The sequence below is a fragment of the Euprymna scolopes genome, unplaced genomic scaffold (genome assembly GCF_053919585.1).
Source record: "Euprymna scolopes isolate OS-2025 unplaced genomic scaffold, ASM5391958v1 sca284, whole genome shotgun sequence".
NCBI lineage: Eukaryota > Metazoa > Mollusca > Cephalopoda > Sepiida > Sepiolidae > Euprymna > Euprymna scolopes.
In genome coordinates, this window is record NW_027633307.1 from 7,521 (window position 1) to 34,896 (window position 27,376).

At 33.5% G+C, this 27,376-nt stretch overlaps 1 protein-coding gene across 1 annotated transcript in view; it reads left to right on the plus strand.

The window, feature by feature from the left end:
* Nucleotides 1-1,946: 1,946 nt before the first annotated feature.
* Nucleotides 1,947-27,376, plus strand: part of LOC145274187 (semaphorin-1A-like) — a gene marked incomplete at its 5' end in the record, with an annotated part of 27,379 nt that continues 1,949 nt past the window's right edge. The window contains 10 exons of the mRNA XM_080127348.1: nucleotides 1,947-2,046; nucleotides 5,213-5,258; nucleotides 7,730-7,792; nucleotides 9,469-9,573; nucleotides 14,630-14,717; nucleotides 18,667-18,771; nucleotides 19,899-19,987; nucleotides 21,315-21,456; nucleotides 23,303-23,396; nucleotides 24,958-25,105. Coding sequence (XP_079983474.1) covers nucleotides 1,947-2,046; nucleotides 5,213-5,258; nucleotides 7,730-7,792; nucleotides 9,469-9,573; nucleotides 14,630-14,717; nucleotides 18,667-18,771; nucleotides 19,899-19,987; nucleotides 21,315-21,456; nucleotides 23,303-23,396; nucleotides 24,958-25,105 — 980 coding nt within the window. The remainder of the gene's footprint in view (nucleotides 2,047-5,212; nucleotides 5,259-7,729; nucleotides 7,793-9,468; nucleotides 9,574-14,629; nucleotides 14,718-18,666; nucleotides 18,772-19,898; nucleotides 19,988-21,314; nucleotides 21,457-23,302; nucleotides 23,397-24,957; nucleotides 25,106-27,376) is intronic.

Below are 27,376 nucleotides of genomic sequence, written 5' to 3' on the forward strand. Positions count from 1 at the left end.
ATTTAAATGTTTTCACACTATGTTATTGCCACTAGCATTCCTTACAATTTATTTTTAAATGTAACAGGTTGGTTTAACCTGGCAAAATAAAAAGAGTTTTCAATAATCCCTGAACGGACATCATTTTCATATAATTTTTTTCTCTAATAATTTAAGTGTTATTTTCTTTATGTATAAGTATGCCAACGTGCAAAGAAATGTAATAATAAAAACTGACTTTATTACATGCCTGACAAAACCGTGTATGTACGGCTATAGTAAAATATTATTTTGTTTTAAATTAAAATATTAATGCTGCACCTCGGATGTTGATAGGATAATAAATATGACGATTTTTAATATATAAAGCTTACTCCCTTGTTGAGTAGATTACTGCCAATTGTTTAGATGAAGTGACGTCTCACAGTTCGTCCGAAAAACAAACTGGTATTTTGGCCACGATCAAAGTGTAGTATCTGTTCCGGCAGATGCTGCACTTAAGATAATTTGTACCAGTCAATGGAGGGGAAACCCTCTATACTGGGACAATTATTATTTTTGGTAACCAGAGTGCCCCCTTTTTGCCTACTTTTAGGGGAGCTGGTTTTTACCTCACATTAAAAACGGCCTTGTGCCTAATTTGCTCAGTGGGGGAGCAAATAAATACCATCTGTTCCGGCAGATACTGCAAGCTATGACTAGCTATGACTAGCTATGACTAGCAAAGACCAGATGTGGGGGCAACCTCACATGCCTGACCTTTAACCAGCTCCCATTTCCCACCTCTCGGGAGCTGGTCCCCTTTTCCCTTCCCCCCCCCCTTCACTCCTCACATTAAAAATTGGCCTTGTGCCTAATTTGCTCGGTGGGGGAGCAAATAAATACCATCTGTTCCGGCAGATACTGCAAGCTATGACTAGCTATGACTAGCTATGACTAGCAATGACCAGATGTGGGGGCAACCTCACATGCCTGACCTTTAACCAGCTCCCATTTCCCACCTCTCGGGAGCTGGTCCCCTTTTTCCCTTCCCCCTCCCTTCACTCCTCACATTAAAAATTGGCCTTGTGCCTAATTTGCTCGGTGGGGGAGCAAATAAATACCATCTGTTCTTCAGATGCTGCATTTCCATTTCTTGTTCTCTTTCGGTGGAAGAGCAAACCTTCACGACTGAGACAATTTTTATTTTTGTACCTTTTCACTACGTTAAAAAACGACCCTAGTGTCTAACTCTGTCCCGTGGGGAGGCATTGTAAATAGGTACTATTAAAACCTTAGTTTATCATAATTATGTAGATTGAGTGAGGTATCACATATAATCAAGTAAACAATATGACATTGATTTTTATCAAGCAAATTCAGCGTAGATGAGTTAATTTTATTTTTATAATAAGCAAACATCATTATGCAGTGATCATCATACCTGTTTATTTTTATCAAAGCCTTCCCAGTGTCGAACGGTATAATTATTGGACCGGTATCCTTTCTATATTGCCCATGCCAGATTAATATTCTCGTTTAAAACTGCTTTGTGACAAACCAGGTTACTTACGAAGCTGTTTTAATCATGAAACATATTTACTTATCAGTTTCTCACGATGGGCAAACAATGGCAGTCGCCTCTTTCAACCGATAAACCAATATAGACTCCTAACTTCATTTCAAAAGGTCAAAAATGAATTGACTTTTGACTTCATATTGTGTTTCTTAAGTCCAGACATGCAAACGTAGAGTTGGCCGTACTGAGAAAGTAGTGGTATCCTCACATGCATCTCAGAGTAGGAGTCAACTTTTATGAAACCGTCATGTCTCCTTCGATGATGTTCGATCTAATTGTTTTATTGGTTTATTTTCCATGAAATAATAATTCTTCTTTACATATACCCGCCACTCTCCTTTGAGTGTGATATGCTGTTAAATTCGAACGTTGATTAATGTTTTTTTTTTCTTCTGTATTTTATTATAAGGTGTTGGAAATGGTGTTGAGTGGTTCACAAAAAATGAGACACGACCTAACCACTATCGAATACTTCTGGTCAAGGATGATAACGTGTTAATAGCAGCAAGGTAAGGAACATCGGTTTCAGTTTTCATGTGTGCGTTTTGTAATCATATATTTGTTTAATCATCAAATTCACTCGTAATATAATAATTATATACACATGTAGTAATTTAAACTTCATAAAATTACGTAGTTACAGTTTGTTAATATTTATTTAACCACCATGTATCATATTGCATTATGTCGCCATTATATATATATATATATATATATATATATATATATATATATATATATATATATATATAGTAAGTTATAAAATATATATGGCGATTTAGCTACACTGAATATTCCGCATAAGCCTGAAGAGTTCTAGAGTGGATGAAACGCGAAATATTTAGTGTAGCTTAATCGCCATATATAATTTATAACTTACTAACTAGCTCCACCTACGTATTGAGCACTTTTGAAGTACATACTTAAAGTTTACGCATAAATTTATACTTTTGTATATTATTTTTATGTGAGTAAATGAAGTAGGTATATATATATATAATTATATATATATATATATATAAATATATATATATATATATATATATATCCCACTGTACGAAAAGGATGATTTCTTTTGTTTTTTTCTGTTTTTATAGTCTTATTTCAATAACACTTCTGAAAGGAATTATTAGAATACACATATCCTTTCTGTCTATTTAGTGTTTTTGAAAGTTTTTCCTGAGACTTCTCTACCTGAAATTTTATTTACCTCATCGGATTTACCTATCTTGGATTTGCATATGGATATTACCAAATAAGAATTTCAACCTATGGATCTCCGTTGACGTCATCTACTTATTTGCTTTTCTGAAACTTTTGTTTCTATAGCTACTCCAATTTGCTATGCGATTTCAATTTTCAAAAATGATATACTTCTCTTAAGTGTAAAGATATTATTAGTATAGCAAAGCTTAGAATATGCGTATGATGGCATTAGATATCAGAGCACCTTATGATAGTCATAAAAGGTAAAAACTGATTATGCCATACTGTGATTGTGTTGAGCTTTTATATTTGGTCGAGATTACTATGGAAATATTAATATTTATATTAGATTTATGTTTACGATTGCTTTTATCTGCTTAACTTTTCATTCCTATTTGCTGAATTGATATGCATATGCATATATATATATATATATTATATATATAATTATGAATGATATATATATATGTATATATATATATATATATTTGTTTCATTTTATTTTAGTAGTTTTTCAATTCACCTACTTCGTATAATTACGAATACAACTTAGCCCTTGATTGTTGCTGTGTCCGGTCACCGTAGGGAAAATGTAGCGTTCACATGCCTCTCCGCATACGGTAAATGATGCGGATGATGGATTGACATTCCATAATCTGTACCTGCTACATCCTTATCGGCCGTATATTAATGCGCTCGGGGGTACAAACCTCAACGGGGTTTTAGTGGACAAGTCACAACTGCAGTGTTCACGCGATTTTGAAATTTGATTCAGGAACTCTTCTCACTAACAACGGACAACTCATTGAAAAACATAAAATTTCTACTGATCTGGAAAACCATTGCGAAACTATCGATTCAGCTTATTAAAGACGTTTAATCACTTAAAACACGATCTTTCTGTGTGATATTAAAGATTCACATTAATAAAATAAGATACGTGACACCGATCTCAGGTTTTCCCCAACAACAATGCAGCCAAAGAGGTAATCTACTGTTTACTTGATAGCATAGTCATTATGACGTATGCTAAAATCATGTTCATAGCAGACTTCAATGTAGAAGTAGGAACAGAGTACGTAACGTGACTTCAAGCAATTTGGAATGGTGGAAAAGGAAAACTGAATTCAAACGGGGACATCCTTCATATGAAGTGCTCAGAACACGACCTGTCAATCAGAAACACGTTCTTTAACATTCTATCCAAGTCGCACAGCTTTTTGAAACATCCAATATGTAAGCAGCTTATTCTCTTTAACTTCATCGTTAGTAGGACAATTCATCTGAAGACTTCTGCAGCACGAGAACTATTAAAAAGGCGTTAAGTAACATAAAAACGAAACCTCCTTCTATGAGGAAAAATGGTAAGTCATATGGTATGAATGCGGGTGTTCACCAGGGGTCTAGTCATTGATAATTGAACTCCGTGATAAAAATTTCTAAGATGGGTATATTTCTTCATGGCCCCACACCTTATATTAGGCATGAGCAGAAAAGAAATGAAAACATATACAAGGCATTTGTGGAAACCCTCGAGTAAAACGTTTATAGTGCAATGTGGACATAAATGGATGGCAACCTGATAGATTACCTGAAAGTGAAATTTCTCGGCTACACGTTCACAGGGAATATGATTTGAAACAGTTACACCGATGCATTACGCAGCTGCTGCGAAAAAGGAGGGCTCTTCCTACCGTGCTAGAAATTACTTTGTCTGTAATTATCCTGCACATCTACAATGCCACCATTCTCCCTGTATCGAGTATTGTTGTGGCTTATAGGTTAGTGCATCTGCTACTAGTGTCTCATTTCTGAACAAGGTTCAAAAGAGAGTTGCCAACCTAATAGATCCCGAACTGTCAGATAGGTTTCAGCCTCTGTACCATCGGCGAAATGTCGCATCCCTCCGCCTGTTTCACAAGTATTTTAATGCTAGATGCTTCGAGTAACTACCAGCCCTTGTACCTCCTCGACATAAATACCCCGAAAAATCGGACAAGAAAAATACTATCTTTACACAGTTGAGATCCAGCGATGCCAAAACGCCTTCTACTCTAATACTTGCTACCCCACACCGCCTTGATTCTGTAATACATTTCCGGCTTCAGGAAGAGGTCATAATATAATGTAAACCTATATCATGCTGCTCAACTCCATACAGATTATCCCTACAAGTATGTCTCCGAAAGTAGCTGGTTTCATCAAACTGGCACTGTGCGTCATTTGAGTTGAAAAGGCAAAAGAAAAAAAAACAGTTCCAGGAAAATGAACGTAAAGGAATTGAGACATTAAAGTAAGAACTATAGGCTTATATCCGTAATCAGTGAAATGTTCCTTCCAGGATCAAATGATATTAACGTATACATATACGTATATACACAGAGTTTATAATCTCCAATATAATTAAGAAACTGAAATGCAAGTACAAGTGTATTTTCCGATTAATAAACATATCTTATTTTTTTTCAGAAATTATTTTTACAACATCAGTATGATATCCTTGCAAGAGAATATGGTAAGTACGAAATCAATTATATACACACTGTATTGCATGAACATTCACATAACTTGATTAATATGTGCTATTATATATGTCTCTCTATTTACACACACACGTATATATATGTACATGAATATAAATATATGTATATGTTGCTATACATATTTCCCCCCCCCACAATGTTGACAAGGAAAGGATAGTGTAAAATAAAGTACATATTTAAAATACAGCTTTTGGCAAAACAAATTATGTAAAATGTCTTCACGCGATAATAGGGTTTCAGTAGGCTCCGATGCTGTTTATACTATTCGTATAGAGTTTTATTTATTTGGATGAGCGTGTATTAAATTATTTGGAGATAATTGCAAATTATCTCATATGCTTTGTTTTTATCATATTTCTTCTTTGTCATCTCTCGATACCTTCGTTGTTAATGGTACTTAAAAATGCCAAAGGGCGGAAAAAGAACAAAATATACTGCACTTTTATCTGTACTTCGTATGTTAATGCTTATAAACTGAGAATTATATAAATTTAAAATCGAAGGTATTTTTAAATAGTGTATAATATAACGTGATTGAATTCTCTACTTTTGCTGTTCACTATAGCAATATTATATTATACATATTTCTATATGACTTTGAGAGTCTTAACAGATAATCGCCGTTAATTAAGTTTAATATTTCACCCCTATTTCGCAAGGGACTGATCAGTGTCGATATTGTAAGCGGCTTTTACTGCATTATAACAAGCACGCTTACAAAAATCATCTTTTGCGTAAAGTCCAATGAATATACAACGACTATGATTATTGTCAAAATAAAATGTTTTAACATCAATATTACGATAATTTTTTGTCATTATCTTCAAGCTTTAAACGGCGTCCTTTCAACAAGCTCTATTTGCCGAATTTCGTAGTCCTGTCGTTAAAAGAGAGCATTACATCATCGAATTCTTATGATATACATTGGTTTAACGTGGGTACAAGATTCCGAACCTCCATGAAAATCACACGAAGACATCGAGAAGCAAGAGGACCGGACACATATTCTGATATCCATTTAAAGTTTTCTTAGTGAAATCCTTTTTCTATTCTTTCTTTTATAGGAAAGTCAACTTGACGCATTCAACTGTATTGCCCCATTCATTTCCCTGCCCCTTGTTTTGATTTTCTATCTTTACAGTCGGAATATTTTCAATGTAGTTTTTCTTTTCACAACAGTTCAGTATTAGAACACATAGTGTATTTTCTTACTAAAGTCAAAAGGTGTTTAATCAAGAACTACTTGTATGTTTCCCGTGGTTTGTGACGCCAACATTTCATTCTACCGGGTTGTAAACCACACAAGCAAGGCGAAACCTCAATATCAATGATGATAATGAAGTCAATAATTTACAAACAAATTTCAAGTCCTCATTCCAGAAAGAGAGAGGGAGAAAGATAGAGAGAAAGAGGGGGGAAATAGAGAGAGAGGGGGGCGAACTAAACATTTGACAACGCTGACATTTATAAAAAATGCGATTTGCCTTTGTTTGATCTCAAATATTTTATTTCAATTTCTACTTTTATAAGCAGAAACCGGCGTTTTGATATTTATCTTTTTCTTTTTCTATCCTTGCAGTTATAATCGGTTTTTAAAAACAGTTCAAAATGTGGAGTTTTATATATATGTATAAGTACACATACAAACAGTCATATATATATATATATATATATATATATATAATTATATATGTTTATATATGTGTGTGTGTATATATATGTATATGCGTGTATATTGTGTAATATTGTGTTTTAATACGAGAGTAATGATTAAAGTGTTTACATATTCTGTTCTGAGGATATATCAGAACGTACACTCCAGAAAGATTAACTCGTACATCATGATGAAGTCCTAATTAAAACCATTTCATTTTTACCGAGTAAGATTTATTGTAATTAATGAAAGACTCGATACATTCCGTCGTCGTCCATGCAAGACCGTCACCAAAATTTGGCAATTATTTTGTTGTTAAAACTCGGTTCACTAGATTAGAGCTCATTAATTCTTGTGTGCAGAAAGTGGATTCATTCTCTGTAAACACAATCCCTTATTTATTACAGGATTCGGGAACTGAACATTACCTTTTCTTTTACAATTCATGAGATTTCGGTGCACTATCTTAAACAAACTAGAGTGTTGCCATTTAATATTTCACAGGAAACTTTTTATAAAGCGTTAGTCATTAAACATTTCATGATACGAACTATAAAACATGCACATGAAAATGGAGATCGAACTAAACATTATTGAGACGACAACGCTGACATTTATAAAACTTAGTGACATGCCAGTTCTTTTCATTTTTGCTTTTATTACCATATACTGGCGTTTTTATTAAGCAAATACATTCGGATTGAGTACCAGATGAGTTTGTTTTCCATATTTTGGATTGTGATTTTTTTATGTTATTTTGGATATTATTGTTTTAATTTTATTTTCCAGCATTCACGATGGGATGCGTCGCGGATAGCAGTCACTGAGTGTCTTATGAAAGACAAATCTGAAGTAAGTTAAAGCGTTGCCACGTTCACGCGCACGGATATATATCTCTACTATTATATAAAAAGAATTGTCTGCGTGTGTGTGTGTGTGCGTCGTGTGTGTGTGTGTGTGTGTGTGTGTGTGTGTGTGTGTGTGTGCGTGTACGTGAGTTCGTTTACTATGAATTCGCAGAAAGCTGATTAGGTATATTTTAATTTCAAACGAAAGTACGTAATGTGTTTGTGATTGTTTTTATGGAGAATTTGCATGCGACTGCGTATAAGTTTTGAAAAATCCGATAAAGACGTAAGAAGGATTTGTATAAAGTTAACTCTTTTGAACAACATAACATCATGGGTGCATTTGCTTATTTTTATCACCGCACAAATAGAAAGTGGCAGCATCTAGAATCAAATGTTGATTCCTATATAATACAGCGGCCCGGTCAAAATGGATATTTAGTTTAGAGCTTAATTGGACCATAATACTTAAAGTTGGGATTTAAACTTTAAGTGTAGCAATTATTTACATAAAACTTTATAAAATCAAGAACAGATTTTCTTCAGTGTAATGTAGACTACTATGCATTGTCGACCAAATCACCGCGGGGAGACCCGGTAGACGGCACAGGTGATTCATTTCTACCAGAATAAACAATTAATCGATAAATCGACAATTTCGCGGATTTCAATGAACTATCGATCGGTGGAATATTTGCCGGACAGTTTTAATTTTCTTTCTCTTATATATATATATATATATATATATATATATATATATATATATATATATTTAGGTGAATGCATGTATGTCTGTGTTTGCGTGTGTATGTATGTTCAATTGAACGGCACAACTAAAAGAAAAGTTGATATGAATGAAGAAATGTGCTTCAAGTAGATGTCATTATTATAATAGAATCCACAATATTTATTTTCATATTTTTTCTTGGTCCGTTTTACTTGAAACTTCTTATTTCTGTTATTTCTGTCTGATTTGTTCAAGTCATCTTATTTTATTAATTTCACTTTGTTTATGCCTGACAATTGATGCCTGATGCGATTCCTCGGGATGGCTGTCAAGCGATGTTCATTTCTCGGAAACCATTAAACTGACAGTTCCTTCATCGCCACATCTGTTTACACCAACTACGCTCACACACACATACACAAACATATCCACAAGCACATAAGCACACCCTCCGTCCGATATTCCAATGATCTTAGCCTTTTTAACACTTATTTTGTGTTTTGGCTACCTCACTCATTCTTTATAACAACATCATCCAAGGACATCAGAATTTTAACTGGAGCTTCCCTTTTGTTTAGATTACACGTCTAATGTACTTTTACAATGAACCTTGTCGCACTTTTTATCATATATAAACTTACCTTGTCTTTTCTCTAAAGAAATTATCAGTGTGCTACAATTTGTGATTTGAACACCCTCGGTGGGGTTCTCTAAAATCTTCTAAGATATGATTATCCATAGAATTAATATAAATGTTGTCTGATTGAAAATATGTCATTTGGATGTTACTGAAATAGCTCATACAAAACGGATACGTGAACATGCACACTTAGCTGGATGAACTCATTATAAGTATACATTTATTTAATCCTAATTTCTATTACGTTTCTATCATCTGTTGTGTTTTTTTTTATTTGAATTGATGTATTTTTACTATGTTTTTCTTTTAACAGGAAGTTTGTCAGAATTATATCCGGGTGATTGCCCTCAATGATTCTGACCTCTTAGTATGTGGCACAAATGCTTTCAAGCCAATATGTCGATCATATGAGATTAAGGTCAGTACTCCTGTGTGTTTTTTTTTTTCCTTCTTAATCTTTGAATTACACCCTATTTACAAGAATATTAATTATTAAGTGAAGAGCAACAGTATCAATAACGAGCTAAGAACGTATCGAAACCAATTATATAAAATTTCACGTGCCGGGTAACCTTGAGTTTTTCTTGGGACATTTTTCTATTTTTTAAATGATTTAACTGTTTATATCATCAGATATCCCGTTATGCGCATTAATCTACAAAGTAAACAAATGTCATAGGCACCGCAAGTCTAACGCAATGGTACTTATTTAAATAAGTACCTAAAATGATTAACTTACTAAAATACCTTACAAGTTGAAAAAAACAAATCAAATTTAACAGCAATTGAACAATTACAAGCAAAACAGAAGAAAAATATAGAAAAGCCCTTTGGTAACTAGAATATATACGTCCTTTGTAGAAAATTTGCATTAAGATGAGAAAAAGTTATATATAATAGCGACATCGCTTTCAAAAACATATATGTATTATTATATAACACAGGCATATATAATACTTAGAGGTAAGGGCTGCAAATTGATAAACGTCACATACTTATAACACTAATCTGCCACATTCGCTCCGGAATGATATTTTGTGAACTTAATTCTAATATAATCAAATATATAACACTCAGAAAACAAATATATAATACTAAAAAATCAATTACTTTGTTCATGAGAAAACAACAGAGGCATTAAATTACTTATTAGGTGTATATGCTGGGGGGGGGGCGAGTATATCAATCCTATTGCGAAGTTTAAACAGAAAGAGAATTGTAACCTTAATATATCATATTATAATAAAAGAGAAAAACGCCTAATGTTAATTATGTATTGATCATACCTTTAACAATACTCCTATGCGTCCCTAGTTTCAATATCTTATACATTATGACGTTATGCGTCAGTTACTAAATTGGGTTACTGGGAGAGAAATCCAAAATGTATATTTTCTTCGTATATCTCGATATTGGTTCCCGTTGGCCTGGAACTCTCCTTTCAACATGAGTCGATAAATGCCTATCTAGGAAATATGGTTTGAGATCGAATAACATTTGTCTAAGAAGTGCAAAAACACCTGAATTTAAAGGATGTATGCATTGTCTTTTGCGTTGAGATTAAACGGAGCCGCTGATACATTGTGATTACCGTAAAAGTATTTTTTATGCAGATGCATACAGCAGGTTGCGTAATTAGGAAACAACTATCAAATATGGACACAAATTAACACCTATAATAATAAACGTGTATATATATATATATATATATATATATATATATATATATATATATAGTAATTTATAAAATATATATGGCGATTAAGCTACACTGAATATTCGGCGTTTCATCCACTATAGGATTCGTCAGATTTATGCGCGAATTCTGTGGTTGTTTCTCGGTTTTATATATGTTGAGGATTTTAGTTAGCCAATCAGCTCTCTAGTATCCACCGCGCCCCTTCCTATCAGCCAATGGGCATGCATTTTATCGAACAAATGATCTGTTTTAGAACTAGGTTAGTGGTTTAAGGCAGACGATTTTCCTCCTTTCTTTTTTTATATATATATAAATATACACACATACACGTACATATTCAGTTTAGCCACCAGTATGGATATATCTTTGTACATATATATATATATATATATATATATATATATATATGTATATATATTTATGTATGCATATATATATATATATATGTATGTATGTATATATATATATATATATATATATATATACATATATATATATATATATATATATAAATCTTCATTGATCTACATATTAATGTTTGTTATATATTTTGATACATATTAGTATCCTGGCAAGGCCAAGGGAAGACAACCGAAGCAGCAAAACTATTTTCATGCAATACACTTAATATATAAATGCAGGCAAATTTGGACATATTTTATTGGTTTGAACGTATACATTCGTTTTGGCCAACTGACATAAAATGTTATACATAGAATAATTTTATAATCTTCCAAAAACCTGCAAATTCTTGCGTAATTTTGTCCGATTGAACGAACGGTATGGGCATTTCAATATCTAGTTTACCCACCAGTATAGATATATCTTTGTACATATATATATATACTACCGTTTTGAAAATATTCTAAGTTCCAAATCACAGCGACTATTTATCAGACTTTAACAAATGAAAACTCGTTGGGAAGGTGACGGTCTGATCTGTAAAGTTGTAACATTTGCCCTTAAGTTGGCAGATTAAGGGGACCAGCTATCAGCCAGAGTCTTTTTTTGCCACTTTTGTCACATTCATAACATGTTTCAATCATATTCATTTGTCTTTTTGGTTTTGCATATGAATTTAAAAAATATCATGTATTTCCCCATATCCTCTGGCCTTAATCAGGAGGGGAGATTAAAACTTGCTGCTACTATTTCAAATGATTTGAAATTACAGCAAGTCGAAACTTGATTCCAAATATTTCTCAAATATTGTATCTTCCTACTTTGATTTTCATAAATTTCAATGCATAAGGATTATTAAATACTGGCGAGAAAATCGTACCGTATTTCCAAAAAATGTAACACCTGATAAATATTTGGAAGCAAGTCTCATGTGCTGAGATTTCAGATTATTTGAAACTTTTGCAGCAAGTTTGAAAAGCCACTTAAATCAACACCGGATGTTTTGGGTATATATATATATATATATATATATATATATATATATATATATATATATATATATATATATGTGTGTGTGTGTGTGTGTGTGTGTGTGTGTGTGTGTGTGTGTGTGTGTCTAATAATTTCGAATTGGCGAGATAAACATTATCCTTGCTAATGTTCAGTCAATATATCTAAATAGTCGTTTTTTTCCGATTCCTAGATTTGAGAACTACATAATAACACACTTAGTGTGTCAGCAACCCATCTTTATTGTTTGGGTGTAGAGTTATCTTTCAGATAGGACGGAGTGAACATCAATTGTATAACATATGTATCTTTGCAATATGTGCACATCTTACGAACAAGAAGTAATACACTCGCATGCCATTATCTTTAGTTTCACATTGTAGTAAATCCTAAACCTGACCGACATATGCGTTTCTGTGTACCAATTACGCAGATAAACAGACTATGACAAAACAGATCTCCTTAAGTGATGAAAGAATAGTTTGCCAAGCGCTGATGTTGGTGAGTAATGTGTTAGTGATGAAATGTCAATGCGAACAATAAGACAGCGTGTACAGCAAAATTCGCACATATCAGATTTGTCCTAAGTAGGGGGCACGACCCTCTCTGAGTGATGATTCCTGGTGGAGATCGTTTACAAATGCCAGAAAACTTGTGAATGCATGTTTTCTATTGAAAATCTATATTCCAATGGATGTCATAATGTATTCGACTTTTACATCATATACATATGCCAGCATGTTATAGTTATGCAATTTCCCATATGAGTAGTTTTTGTTTGAGAAAATCTTTTTAGATCTAGATATATTCGAATTAGAGTTAAGCGCAATTACTTCTGTGAAAATAAAATATTAAGTACATTTTTCTACAAGGTAGTCACAACTTATCCAGTGCCGGAATCCACTCGGGGATAAGGGTTATTGCATGTACAGTAGTTAGTATTGGCGATTTGATAAAGTGTCATACTTAAGGGGGTAGTTCATCAGGAATTTGTTTATTTTGGTCTTTAAGACATGCAAGTTGTAGTCAAGTGGGAAACAGACAAAAGGAACAGAGTTCCACAGAAGAAAGAAGCTTTGTTCATGGAATCTACGTTTTGGTTTTGGCACAGATAAAGAGTGGGGAAAATATTTCAGCTAGATGGGTGTTATCGTGAAATATTGACATGGGGCGACCAGAGATTAGAGCTCAGATGAGCACTTGCCTTTGAAGTAACGATAAGACAAAGATAGGCTCGCATCGTCTCTCCTGTGGGAGAGAGATTGCAGGGAGGAGAAAACGGCACCCTCACTAAGCCACATATAGAAAAAAAATTATTAACGGACAAGTTTTCTTTTACAATAAAGTAACCACATAACATTGCAAGGTTCGAAATGAAAAGAAGTCTTCATGGAATTTTCGTTGGGATTTAGGCAGAGATGGAGAGGAGGAGGATACTGTTATTAGTCGTTTTAACTTGACGATTGCTTTTCTGAGGGTTCGAAATAGATTACCTTTTAGACGAGCATTTTTATAAAAAGTACGAACGAGCAAAGACAAACTCACAATTTCTCTTTAGTATGAAAAACACTGAATGGAAGAAAATAGGACATCAGATACTAGGTTTAGAAATTGACAAGACAGGGTAGGGCGGTCTGTGCAGCTTGCGTCCAATAGTATTTCATTTTAGGATCTTGGTTTTATGCAGGTAGGAGATTGCCTCATCAGTGTATAATTTCTGGAGCGGTAAAATGATGCCACAATTTTTTTTCCGATGAGCAACAAATTTGTATGCAAATGTTCCATCACAGTGGCCCTTTTAGGTCATTTAATATTTATTATATTTTAATTGCTGCAATTAATTTCCTTCTTCAAATTCATTATATAACGTGATTATACCCATCAATCAGGTATTAACACTAATGTTAGATTACCCAGTCTATTTACTTAGCAACGTCTATCTATAGTAACTTTTACAAAAACGTTTCTCTAAATGTGAAATATATTTTACCCTTATCCCTGAGTGGCTTACGGGCCTTGATAAGTGGTGATCACTGTGTAAAAAAAAAAATATATATATTCTGTAGTTAAGGTGGCTATTCAATATCGTTTTACGAAAATATTCTTCATATACTAGGTCGGCGCAAACGTTTAAACTGATGTGAAATTTTCATCTCGTAAATGAGAATGTTTTCGAATGTATTTATTAATAACAATAACTAACTAAAGATAAGTCATGGTGATATATAAATTAACAAACATAGGATAAAATATAAAAAATATTACAACCCCTGACTATCTTTATTGTCTTTTGTTATATTTGAAAGAACGTTTCTTTAAAACTTGTATAAATAATCTATTAAATTCTTTCTTTTTCTTACAGCGAGATAGCTATGTTCGTCGAATATCCCAAAATGGTGTAGGCTCTTGCCCGTTTGATCCAAACCACAACAGCACTGCCTTACTTGTGGGTAAGTATGAATCAACTATGGTTTCTACATTAAGATTTCTTTAATGATAAGAATGTTTACTTATGTATAAAGAATGTTTACTTCTGTACAGAGAGATAGTCTTAGATATCGTATCTCAATAAAGTGCTTAAGTAACAAAAATTATTAGATAGAGAAATAGTCAACCACCTCAGCAGGAACAACCTTCTTCGTGACACACAATATGGTTTCCGCTCTGCAAGATCTACCGCAGATGTGCTGACGGTTATATCCCACAGGATTAGGGAATCTCTGGAAAAAGGCTTCCTTTCTAGGGCAATTGCTCTTGCCATATCAAAGGTCTTCGATGGTATAAGTATGGCATAAGGGTCTACTTCACAAGATTTCCAGCTACGGTATAACTGGAAATGTTTTCTCAATCATTAAATCATTTCTCTCCGATAGGCTCATAAGAGTAGTGGTTGATGGGCAAAAATCGGAGGCCTGCAATATAAATGCTGGAACCCCTCAGGGGTCAATCATATGCCCAACTCTCTTCCTGATCTACATCAATGACCTTCCTACACATGCTTAAATCATTCGTTGATATCTATGCTGATGAACGACCATCTACGGCAACACATCAAAGACTGTAAACGACAAAGTTCTCTCTGATTCTCTCTCCTCTGATCTCGAGCACGTGGTTCAGTGGGGGAAGATGTAGCTGGTTACCTTTAATGCATCCAAAACCAAACTCCTATCCTTACATCATCAACGCTCTGATCCCCATCTGGCATCAATTGTGATGGGTGGCTCTCGTCTGAGCGAGGCCCCGTGTTTTGACAAGCTTCTGGGTTTGACCTTTACTCCTGATCTGAAATGGAACACGTACATCAAGTCTGTTGCCAATGTCGCTGGAAATATGGCGCTCCAGAAGATATCTCACTACTGATGCAATTCTCTATCTATATAAAAGCCAAGTACGTCCAAGGATGGAATACTGCTGCCATATCTGGGCAGGAGCTGCTAAAAACAGCCTATCCTGCCTTGACAGAGTACAAAATAGACTTTGTGGCTTAGTGGGGGAGTCCCTGTTCTCTACCCTGCAACCTCTCTACCACAGAAGAGACGTTGCGAGCCTAAGATTCTTAATTGAATAAAAGATTACTAGACGGAATCTCTTATCCTGTTTTCATTACAATTTCATCAGACACTGTTTTATGTTTCTGTTAATGCCTCGATCGGGAAAGGTTCAACAAAAGCGTGAGTGTTGATCCGTACTATTTTTGCTGCTTATAAGACTTCAATGACTGTTCTTTATTTCTGCTGAACGTCTCTGAAAGGGGTTGCTTTCATAGAGGATTAATCTGGTAATATCTGCAACAGACAGATGAACTTGTCAGACCATGAATGCATACCACATAATTATAAATGCAAACTGCAACCACCTTTTTCTATGAGGGATGAAAAACAGGATGCATTACTTTTGCAAAGCCGCTCGTATGCCCACACGTAAACACACATATACACTTTATATATATATATATATATATATATATATATATGATTCAGAAATATATTCATTACAAGTATAATTTATAAGAACCTTGTTATTCCTAGAAGAATTCTGCCTATTATTCTCGAATATATATGTAGTTCTGCATATTTTCAAACTCTTAAACTTATTTACACACATACACACATATATATATATACATATATATGTATATATATATATATGTGTGTGTGTGCGTGCGTACACTAACATTGGATCCTAATTCCTTAGTTTGCAAACTCCTTCCTTTGTTAGTCAATTAATCTTATATAAGGAGTGCATTATTTGGTGTTAAGTGATTCCAACTATTCATATTCCATTTTTTTTATCTCTCAATCTTTCCCTCATATTTATATACACATATTTACGTACTATACATTTACTTATTTAAATATCACGTATACGTACATCTATATTCATATTTATATATATACTAGCATTTCGGTCCGGCGTTACCCGGGTGTTTGAAGAGAAGAAAAAAAGGTCATTTTTTTATTTGACCCCTATTATGACCCCTTAACATTTATTGCTTTGGGCTCAAATCAAGTTATTAAGGTAGATATCAAGGAATCTATATCTAAAATTTCACGTGTTTAGACCCAAATTATTAGAGGAGATTGGTAGAGTTCTCAAAGGTCAAATAGTTGAACTTTGACTCCTTAACAGCCAAATTTCTGGCCTAAAACCGATCATATCGATTTTCCCAAATCTCAGTACCCTGTATATAAAATTTCGAGTTTATAGACTAAGAATTGACAGAGTTATTGCGTAGGAAAATGTACATAGACACAAACACAGACAGACAGACACACTGACACACTAACACGTTCACTTTTATATATGTGTATGTATATATATATATACGTATGTATATATATATATATATATATATATATATTTAAATATATGTATGTATATATACTTTCATACTGATTAAGTAAGCAAATACATTCCCTAACCCGTCATATACATTTTTATTGTTTATTTCAACAATACGCAATATGTGAGATAGTCCAATTAGTAAGTATGAAAAAAAAAGTGAAGCTTATTTTTGTAAATACATTTTCATATCTGAATATTGTGAGCTCAATAAGCTATTTGCCACAATTACTAGCCAGCTGAAATCTCCCGAGCTGATATCTGTCTACAAGATATCCGGAATCGCTTCGCCACAGATTTGTCGAAAATTGATAGCGAAGAGAGAGCGTAACAAGCAGAGCGCAAAAAATGTCTTTCAACTGATTTGCCATCACCAGAGGCCTTTGATGTGCAACAACAACGTTCTTTCTGGCTGCGTTTGTTGAATGATTCATTTTAAAAAAATGAGACAACGTGCCTCCACCTGCATCCCTTTTGATGAGGGAAGAGGGTTTTTGTTGCCCTTTTTGCTGTCTTTCAGCAGGCTCTGAACTCCCTTTCAAAAGGTAAGTAAAAATCAAAGAGGACCGAACGAAGATTAACAAAACTTGACAAAATTGACACAAGTTGGGCTATGTAAAGGACGTTCCGAGTCCCAGTGACGTAAACGTGCAGACTATCCTCAGAGGCATGTGTGGAACAGCCATGGGAAATGCCTCGACACTGCTTTATAATTGATCTTAGGATATTATATGATGATTTTACTACACACACACACGCACCCCTCATATATATATATATATATATATATATATATATATATATATATATATATATATATATATATATACTAGCATTTCAGCCCGGTGTTGCCCGGGTATTTGGAGGTTATGTTGAGCAAAAAAAAACGGTCATTGTTTCAATTTTGACCCCTATTATGACCCCTTAAAATTTATTATTTTGGGCTCAACTCAAGTTATTAAATTAGATCAATGTCCAACGAACCTACATCTAAAATTTCAAGTGCGTAGACCGAAAATTGCCGGGGGGGGGTGGTAGAGTTCTCAAAGGTCAAATCGTTGAATTTTTACACCTAAATCGTCAGGTTTTTGGCCGAAACCCAATCACATTGATTTTCCCAAATCTCAGTAACCTGTATATCAAATTTCGAGTCTGTAAACTTATAATTGACACACTTATTGCGCAGGGAAATGTACACAGACACACACAAATACACACACACAAACACATTCACTTTTATAGATATATAGATATACATGTGCTTATTTATTGGTAATATAGATTGCTATAATAATTAAAAAAAAACAATTCATCTTGCGATTTTTATCACTGGGATCAATCTATAGTTCGTTTACACCAACATGAAACCAACTCAATATATTTAACATTTGGTGTATCTATCAAATCTATTGAATCTTAGTACATATTTATCTATCAAAGCATACATCAATTAAGCGATCAATATATAAAGTTCACACATGAACTACAAAATATCTGCATTCTTCCATCTATGTTGACATGTGATAACGTTATATCCTCACTCTATTCATTTTTCAGATCATAAGCTTTTTGCAGCTACAGTAGCAGACACGTCAGGTCGAGATCCATTGATTTTCAGGGGAATGATACGAACAGAACAACACGACTCGAGGTGGCTAAACGGTAGGTTCTTAGATTATTGTATAGAACTTATGAAAGTATATTCTAATGATAAGTATGCGTGTTGTTTATTACGGCGTGATTATCTATCGTAGAACCGTGAGATTTATGTTTAGAAAAAAAATTGTGAATAAACGATTTACGGTCTCCGTTGAATAACTCATCAAACTGAAGACATTTGGATGAGGAGTAAATTTGGATGTATAAAGACATGATCATTCGAGGACGGATTCGGCACATATGAAGAAATATAGCACCTGATTACTTCAATCATATTTTTACTTTGAGAGAATGGATGTATTATACATATGACCACGTTACATAAAAAGCAAATGATGAAAAAAAGCAAAACTAATCGTTATAATTCAAAGTGTTCATTGCAAATATATTTACTGGCATTGTATTGTTGTATAATCCACACAGTTTTCACTATGGATCTGCAATATCGCCATTTTCAATACGGATGCCAAATGCATAGAATAAAAATTATAACCAGTCTTGCACAACTTTTCCAAACTATAAACATGGATTCTATGAACAAAGTATCTTTCCTAGCACTCCCTGCCTATGGAATTCTGGTCCTGCTTTCTAGCTGATGGCTATATGGTCGTCTTCAAATGAAACGAAAACAGGTTCTTGTTAAGTTGTCCCCTAAAGTAATCAAATTATACAAAATATCCACTAGTAACAATCACTATACTATTTGGCTAATGAATGTCGGACACTCATTAGCCCTCATCCTCGAGTTGCATCCTGATCTTGATAGAAGGTAAAAAATATGCATTTCAAATATACAAATACAGAAGATTAAATAAAACATCAACGCAATTCATGTAAGTAGAAACATTACAAATAAAAAGCACATTGAAATTAAAAAAAAATGATTTAAAAAAAATCCCACAATATTTTTCTCAAATTAAAAATTCATTCTAGTTATTTAATCATAAAGAAATAAATGAATCATAAACCAGAGATTTATAAATGTCTTTTGCCAAAATTATTTTTACAACTTTGACGAAAGGAGGCTGTCGTATATATGTCTGCAAATTAATTGCATTTTTTAATATAAATGGATAATTTTATTTTTGAAATTAAATATTCTTTTACTGATTTCTGTTTTGTTATTATAGAACCGGATTTCGTAAGCACATTTGATTATGAAGACAAAGTTTATTTTGTCTTCCGAGAAGCAGCCGTCGAAAATATCAATTGTGGAAAGGTATTATAACATGATTTTTACATGTATTTCGCTTTTCTGTAAAAGTTAAGTTATATATATTAAGCTATATCTTAACGTATTGGTGAATATACATTGTTACAAACACATCAGCTAAATTTTCTGACTTATTCAATATTCTGCATAATATAATTAGAAAAGTCGTCTCTACACCACTGAAACTCCGTTCTGTCTTTCCCATACATAACATAACGCCATCCCGATAATATAAAGTTTATTTCCAAGAGTTTGTGTGGAACACGTTACTATTAGACTAATCCTATGTTGATACAAAATTGACACCTCTAAATGCTGTGTAACCAAATATCTGTCATAAACTATCATAATAAATAATAGTTTTTTTTATTAATCCAATACATTACTAATTCTCCCCTAATATACTATATTATGTAACTGACAATTTATATCCTTAACTATACAAATCGTTTTCATATATAATTATCACACAGATAATTTAATCATGATGATTTTTAGATGAGTGATCAGTCAAATATTTTTAACTTTGTTAACACTTTTCCCTCAAGAGGCATTAATGTCGAAATAAAGGTTGAGCTTCGTAAATTGTTTATATTTTTTTAAAAACCATCAAATAAATTTACGTATAACAGCTCTATTTTGTAAAGAGTACTTTCGAAAATAATATTGTTTAAAAGTTTGTGTTTTGTATATATTAAAATCTGTATGAATTTATTCACACACACAGTTGACAAACAGTTAAATTTCGATGACTCCCACGTACCAATTTTTCGATTTACACTCCTTAGCTGCCCTTCTTCCGAGGGACATTCTATTAAAAGGTTTTTCACATGTCGGAATATTATCGTTGAGTATATAGATTGAGAAGTCTCCTGACACACATTGCCTTTTAATAGATAATTATTGGAGAGTTTTAAGCATATTAACAAAATATTATTTTCCCTTTGCTCATTATAATTACTAGTATATTCCTAGACCAACTCCTTAATAGGCAAGTAATCCAGGTATATACTACACTAATTCATCCAACTAATGAGGAATAAAACATTTATGAGTAAAAATAATTTTACAATATTCGACAGACTCCCTCTGAGTAAAAAGTTATCCGATGTAATGGCTGAACAAATAATACCGCAGTACATAATACTATCGTGCCAAAATGACTATTAACAAATTAATGCCATTATATTTAATCAAAGTAATAACATGTGTTTCAGCTTAAAAAGAAGAGATAGAAAAGTCAAACTATTAATAAATATATATTACAATGTTTTGCTCTAACTTATAAAGAAGCATTTTCTTAATAATTCTTTTTTCTCTTATTCTGTAACAGGCTGTTTTTTCTCGTATTGCACGAGTTTGCAAGAATGATGAAGGTGGCAAGAGATCTCTGGTCGGGACTTGGACTTCTTTCTATAAGGCAAGGCTTAATTGCTCCATTCCGGGAGAGTTCCCCTTCTACTTCAATGAAGTTGGTAAGTATCGAAACGATTAATACGACAAATGTAAATGTATGAATCGTGTAAAATTCTGCTTTGTAAAAACGTTCACCATGTATTGGTGCAAGTAATTATACAAGCATAATCTAAAAAACTAATTTACTCTCTCTCCAATTAGTTGACGGGGTTCATAATGTACAACGCTGAAGATATGTCAGTGAACTCTTTGTATCGCTATATTCCCCGTTCCCTCTAAGATCTTTACATAATGGCAGAATTCGAAAACATTCGGGAGTATTATGACTTCTTTCTTGTCATTACTCTCCTGCGCTTTTGAATTAAGGAAACAACTTGTAATATCTCAAGTAAAATGTGTCCTGATCTTGAGATCAGTCTGCCCCCAGTGATGTAATCATAATTTGAGTGCTTTAAATATGAGGAACCTTATCTATATTTCAAATATTATGAGATAGATGGAGCCAAACAGAATGTATTTTTCTTATGTATTTATATCTGATAGGAGATAGACAAAGATTATTCAAAAATGCGACAGTAAAACCTTTAGCTGAAATGTCAGTGGGAAATAAAATATGTTTCCAGCCATTAACTACAAATTCATGCAAATGATCTCGTAGATTTTAAATCTGTCGAACTTGTGTATCTGTGCGGAGTCAACATTTTTCTTAAAGCATACCTATAAAGTACAATTTCTATAGTAATAAAGTACGCCATTATCACGTTGACAAACGTTGACAAACCGGTTCTCGTCAGATCACCGAAGTTAAACAACAATGAGCATGGCTATTACAAAATGGCTGTCCATTTATGAATTCTAAGCGCTGCATGTGATTTCTGTTTATCTCGTCATTGTTTCTAGTCGTCCCGAATCTCCACTTGCCACTAATATTTAACAATGTCGACTCAGGGAAGGAAATGTGTGGTTGAATATTCTGCAACCCTTGCCACAAAAATTCCACATGCAGGCACCCTTACAGTGGGTATACATAGTCTGTCAAGACTGGAAGATACAACATATATATAGCAAAAATACAAAATGGCAATATCCGGACGCTGATAAATTAACGTTATTTCAGTTGAAAATAGGAACTAACACTGTAAGGTTAATGCAACATATCACTCGGTACTGACATAAAAAATGCTTATTTTAACATAAAAAAATTGAACTAATTTCCTTTGTATAACGAAATGACGTGTGTATTTTGCTAACTAATATAGATACGATACAGCATATATTCTCACATTACAAGTGTAATTTAATTTATGATTCAAAAATGCAATGTCTAAAAAGACTAATTTATATGTATTTTTAGAAAAATGTTTTATTAAATGGATGTATAAAGGAAAAACATTTGCATCCTTCACGTAGATGCAAAGCCAAGAGTTTTAGAAAACACACCCATTGCTGAAGCAATAAAGCATATGATTCAAATTCTAATGAGAAATCGATAGTGAATTCATTTGCATTTGCAAAAAATGATCTTCAGTAAAAGATACATTAAAAATGCGAGAATGAGGAAATTCTTAAGTAGTCACTTCTAGTGAAAAGTTTGGAATTCGATAATCCAAGCTAGATTTATTTATACAAGATTTCATAATAATTTTAGAAAATTTATATTAATGAAATGCATAGCTTAATTTAAAAGTAAGTATTTGCACATCATATCTATCAATAAAGTTAGAAAGTTTAGCACAAGTATTATTTTATTATTCAGCAATTTATAACTAATATCCATGTAAATTGTCGAAACCAAAATGTTATAGTAAGTTGTATTGAATTAATATTATTAAATTAACCTACGTTAAATGGTAGATTTTTTAACTACATGCTATTAATTCATTTCCCGTTGTATCTATTTTTCAGTTCATTCTACTGGTGTCCTTAAAGGAAATCACATCTCATCAGTAGATAAACATGCAGCCTCGGACATCTTCTATGCGATCTTTAACACCCCGGAGTAAGTGTTCATTCGATTTCAATTTTTCATCGTGATCAGTTTTCTGGTGTAATCTCTATCGAACATTCTGTCTTACCAATATCTAACTTAGTATATGTTTGTATTGGACAAAAAATGTACACAATATTTGTCATACTCTGCTTAGATAAGTAAACAAAGTTTGCCTATTCAATCCAACAATCTAAAAATTTTGAACTGACTATCAGCGCATATTTTTAAACTTACACTTGCCGGTATTGTTCTAAAAAGCATTGACATATTAGTACATACAAGAACATTATTGCTTCCAATCGACTTCGCTAAAGATGTAAATTTATGTTATTTGCCACATTAATTTCTTAATTGTCTGAAATCTTAGAAAACGGATACTTTAATTGCATTTAGGTAATTTAAAGTATAATTACAAACAGCTCTTTTCCCCCCGGATAGCCATGAATAATATATTCGTACCTGAGAGCTTTTCCTTCAGCTCCTCGGTTTCACAGGCACAGACAACATGAACTGGAACAAATAAATCCGTGATGTTTTTCGAGAACCAATACATTGTTGTCTAAGCCTCAAAATAGACAAAGAATAAGAAAGAACATCAACTTTCTTGTTTTTTTGTACAACGACATTTCTTTCCACATTGTCTCGTTACTGATATGGAGTCACTCGCGTACTCCTGCTCATCCACCTCATTCACGTGATCAGGAACTTTATCATTGTCTCCTACGTGATCTCTTTTTCAACATCATATTTTTCCCAAACGGTTACGTCATTGCAAATGCAATTGCATATGCGCGTCGGCGCTATGTTTCACATTGAAGGCATTGCAAATGCTGCTGGGTTTTTCCCATGTCTGTTTCTTGTATTTATACAACACCACTCATTGCCCATGTATGGAGAATTGTTGTCACATTTAGGTTGGTGCACCTAACACTATTTTTTCCTCTTCGACTCGGTCCAAGTATGAGTCTGCAATCTAATCAGACGCGAACAATCAAATAAATTTCAACCTCTACTTAATCACCGCCATGTTGCATACTTGTGCATGTTTGACAATTGTTTAATTGAATCTTTTCTGATGAATTCATCGCAAATGTACCCCTCGATGTATTTACTCAAACAAAGCCAGTTAGTATAATCTCACCCATTCACTGTAGATATTCTTAGATGCTGTAAAACCCTCTACTATAATAGCTTTTTTCTTTCACACTGCTTGACTTTAAAATTTTGATCAAGAGTTTCTTATTCGCTGACTGTTTTTAATTGCTGAAGTTTAAATGTAATGTAAACCGACATCTTACTCATCTTCCTGCATAATCTCATGAAAACCTGTTCTAAAATATTAGCCTCTTATATCTATATGACAATATGCTTTGTTTGGAGTGAACACAAATAAAAAAAAAACTCGTAGTTAAAATCAATTCCATTTTTCATACAAAAATATGCATTCAATATATAATATTTTCTAATATCGACAATAATGATTGACTCATTTAGTTGTCTTATAAATAGAATATCTTTTCCAGTAATAATTAAATCATTTATTGACTTATTTTTTTATTTGTCTTTCCAGGAATAGCATCCCAGCATCAGCAATTTGTGCGTTCTCCATGGGAGATGTCAATAAAACATTTAAGAGCCGTTTCAAGGGTCAGGAGAGTTCAGTCCATAACTGGTTGGCTGTTCACGAGAAGGAAACGCCAGTCCCACACCCAGAAGGGGTAAGTATGATAGTATTTTCCGGTCTTGTTTATCGTATTTATTGCACCCCTTTAAGGAAATACTCAATTACGCTCGGGTAGAGAAAAGAAGACTTTCTTAATAAGATACGCATTGATTAAAAAGGAAACACATAAATACCTGTCTTGAAGATGGCATTTCCTTTGACTATTGCCTTGTTGATGGAAGTAAAGCCGATAATGATTATTTAAAAGTGAAATGCATGAAAAAATTGTGTATATTGAACTTGAAGATGAACATGTTTTATTCCACTGGAAAGCATGCCTGCGCTACTGAATTTCACAGGTAGAATTTCTAGGACAAATGTTTTATTTATGGAATCTGCGTTCATATTTAGATACAAATAAAGAGTATGGACATTGTTGATAATGCGTGAAGCTAGAGGAGTACTTTTGTGAGAGTTTGGTAGAGTGACTATAGATTGCCATGAAAATAACGATAAAGAAGAAAGACGCAAAACCTCTCTTTCGTGGGAAAGGGGTTGCAGGGTGGAGAAGAGCGCGTCACCAATCAAGTTTCGAAGTTGGTTTTGAAGTCCCTCAAGACATCATAGATTGTGCTGAGAAACTCTTGCTTTGATTAGAAGTGGATATAATACTCTATTATGGGGGGGGGAGATTTTCGCCACGTATAAGATACTTTCTGGAGCGGTATAATGATGTAACTATTCGTCAACCAACATAGGCAATAGATTTTAGATGTCTTCTTAATCACGTAAAGTGAAAATGTTGGTCCCAGAACGTGTGTTAACTTTGTGCTGAGAGCAATTCATTACTACCAATTTTTCAGGACACACCATATGCTTCTCATGATACAGACAATTCATTAGTCTGTACTTAGATACATTAAACCATTGTTATTGCTTTTAAATACTTCGCAACCTAACAAGGATATCCAAGGTGTTGTGAAGAAAGTATTTTTAGATATCAATTTTGAAACCTCGTAAAAGTGGGTGCTTTATCTAGTTGCAGTTTTCTGTCTAGCTTAAATATTGTCACGACCATACGCTGTGGTAGCATTAGGGTACTTGATAACTGTGGCGCATCTATAATATATATGGGAATGTTATCCATATAATTTTCGGTATTTGGATCAACAATAAGAAAGTAAATGTGAAAAGTTTGATGAAATATTCTAGGCAAAGTGTTTGGTAATGTAGGTGCAGAGAAAATACGTCAGAATAGTCGGAAGAGGAGAGACACATTGGTTCAGAATATTGTTTGTTATTTGACAAAATTCATTACAACTAAGACCCTGTTCTTCTATTTTAGATATGATGTATTAGTATAAAGCTCTCTTGCGAATTTCATAACCTCTTAAAGAGATTGATGGCAGTTCTAAAGACAACATCTATTACGTCTAAAGCAATTGAAGTAGTAGTTGCTAGGAGCATGGCAACAGCACATTTAGCGGTGCACCCTGGCTTGCTCTCCGATTTCTTTTGATATTTGATGCAGGGTATATAGTTGTCTATGCCTACGAGTAGTTCCGATATGAACCCCCAAATCAGTCGTACTGTTCGATGGAGAGTATACTGTTCGATGGAGAGAACTGCAGACTATCAAAAGAGTTATATGGTTCAATCTCAAGCTTGAGAAAGGTGCTTATCTAATCACACTGATGAGTTCTGATACAATGAAACAGCAGTGTATGTGGAGTGAATATATATATATATATATATATATGTATATATATATATATATATATATATATATATATATATATATATATATATATATATATATAGCTATTCGAAGGCTATGAAAATGACACTAAAAAATAGAAAAGTGATTTTCTGTCGAAGTCTTGCTCGTGTGTAATGTGAATGATACAAGGAATGTGTATACTGTGAATTCGAGATGCCGGCTGCAAAGTTAGTCTTAGAGGAAGCTTAAATCTGAATATTATAGGAGAAATGTTCTAAACAGAAATATTCGATTTTATTGCGAAACTGTAGAAAAAGATGAGACTTGCAGGTTAGTAGGTGATGTTTCCTTTCAGTTCGCAGTAATGTATTTGAAAATTCGTCCAAGATATAAAATTTAATTTTTGTATATGTGATGATGTTGTTGCAAGTCCTTCTGCGCACTGGTCCTGGATATCACCTTAAACTATATCCGATGGTGAGGCCCCAGCTTGCGGGCCCTGGGGAGTGTGGAGCCACCCTTTAATTGCTATTGCTTCCAGGTCCAATCTGACCCAGAGTGGTAGTACCTGTTAGGGTCCCAACTATGGGTTAAATAGAAACCGAC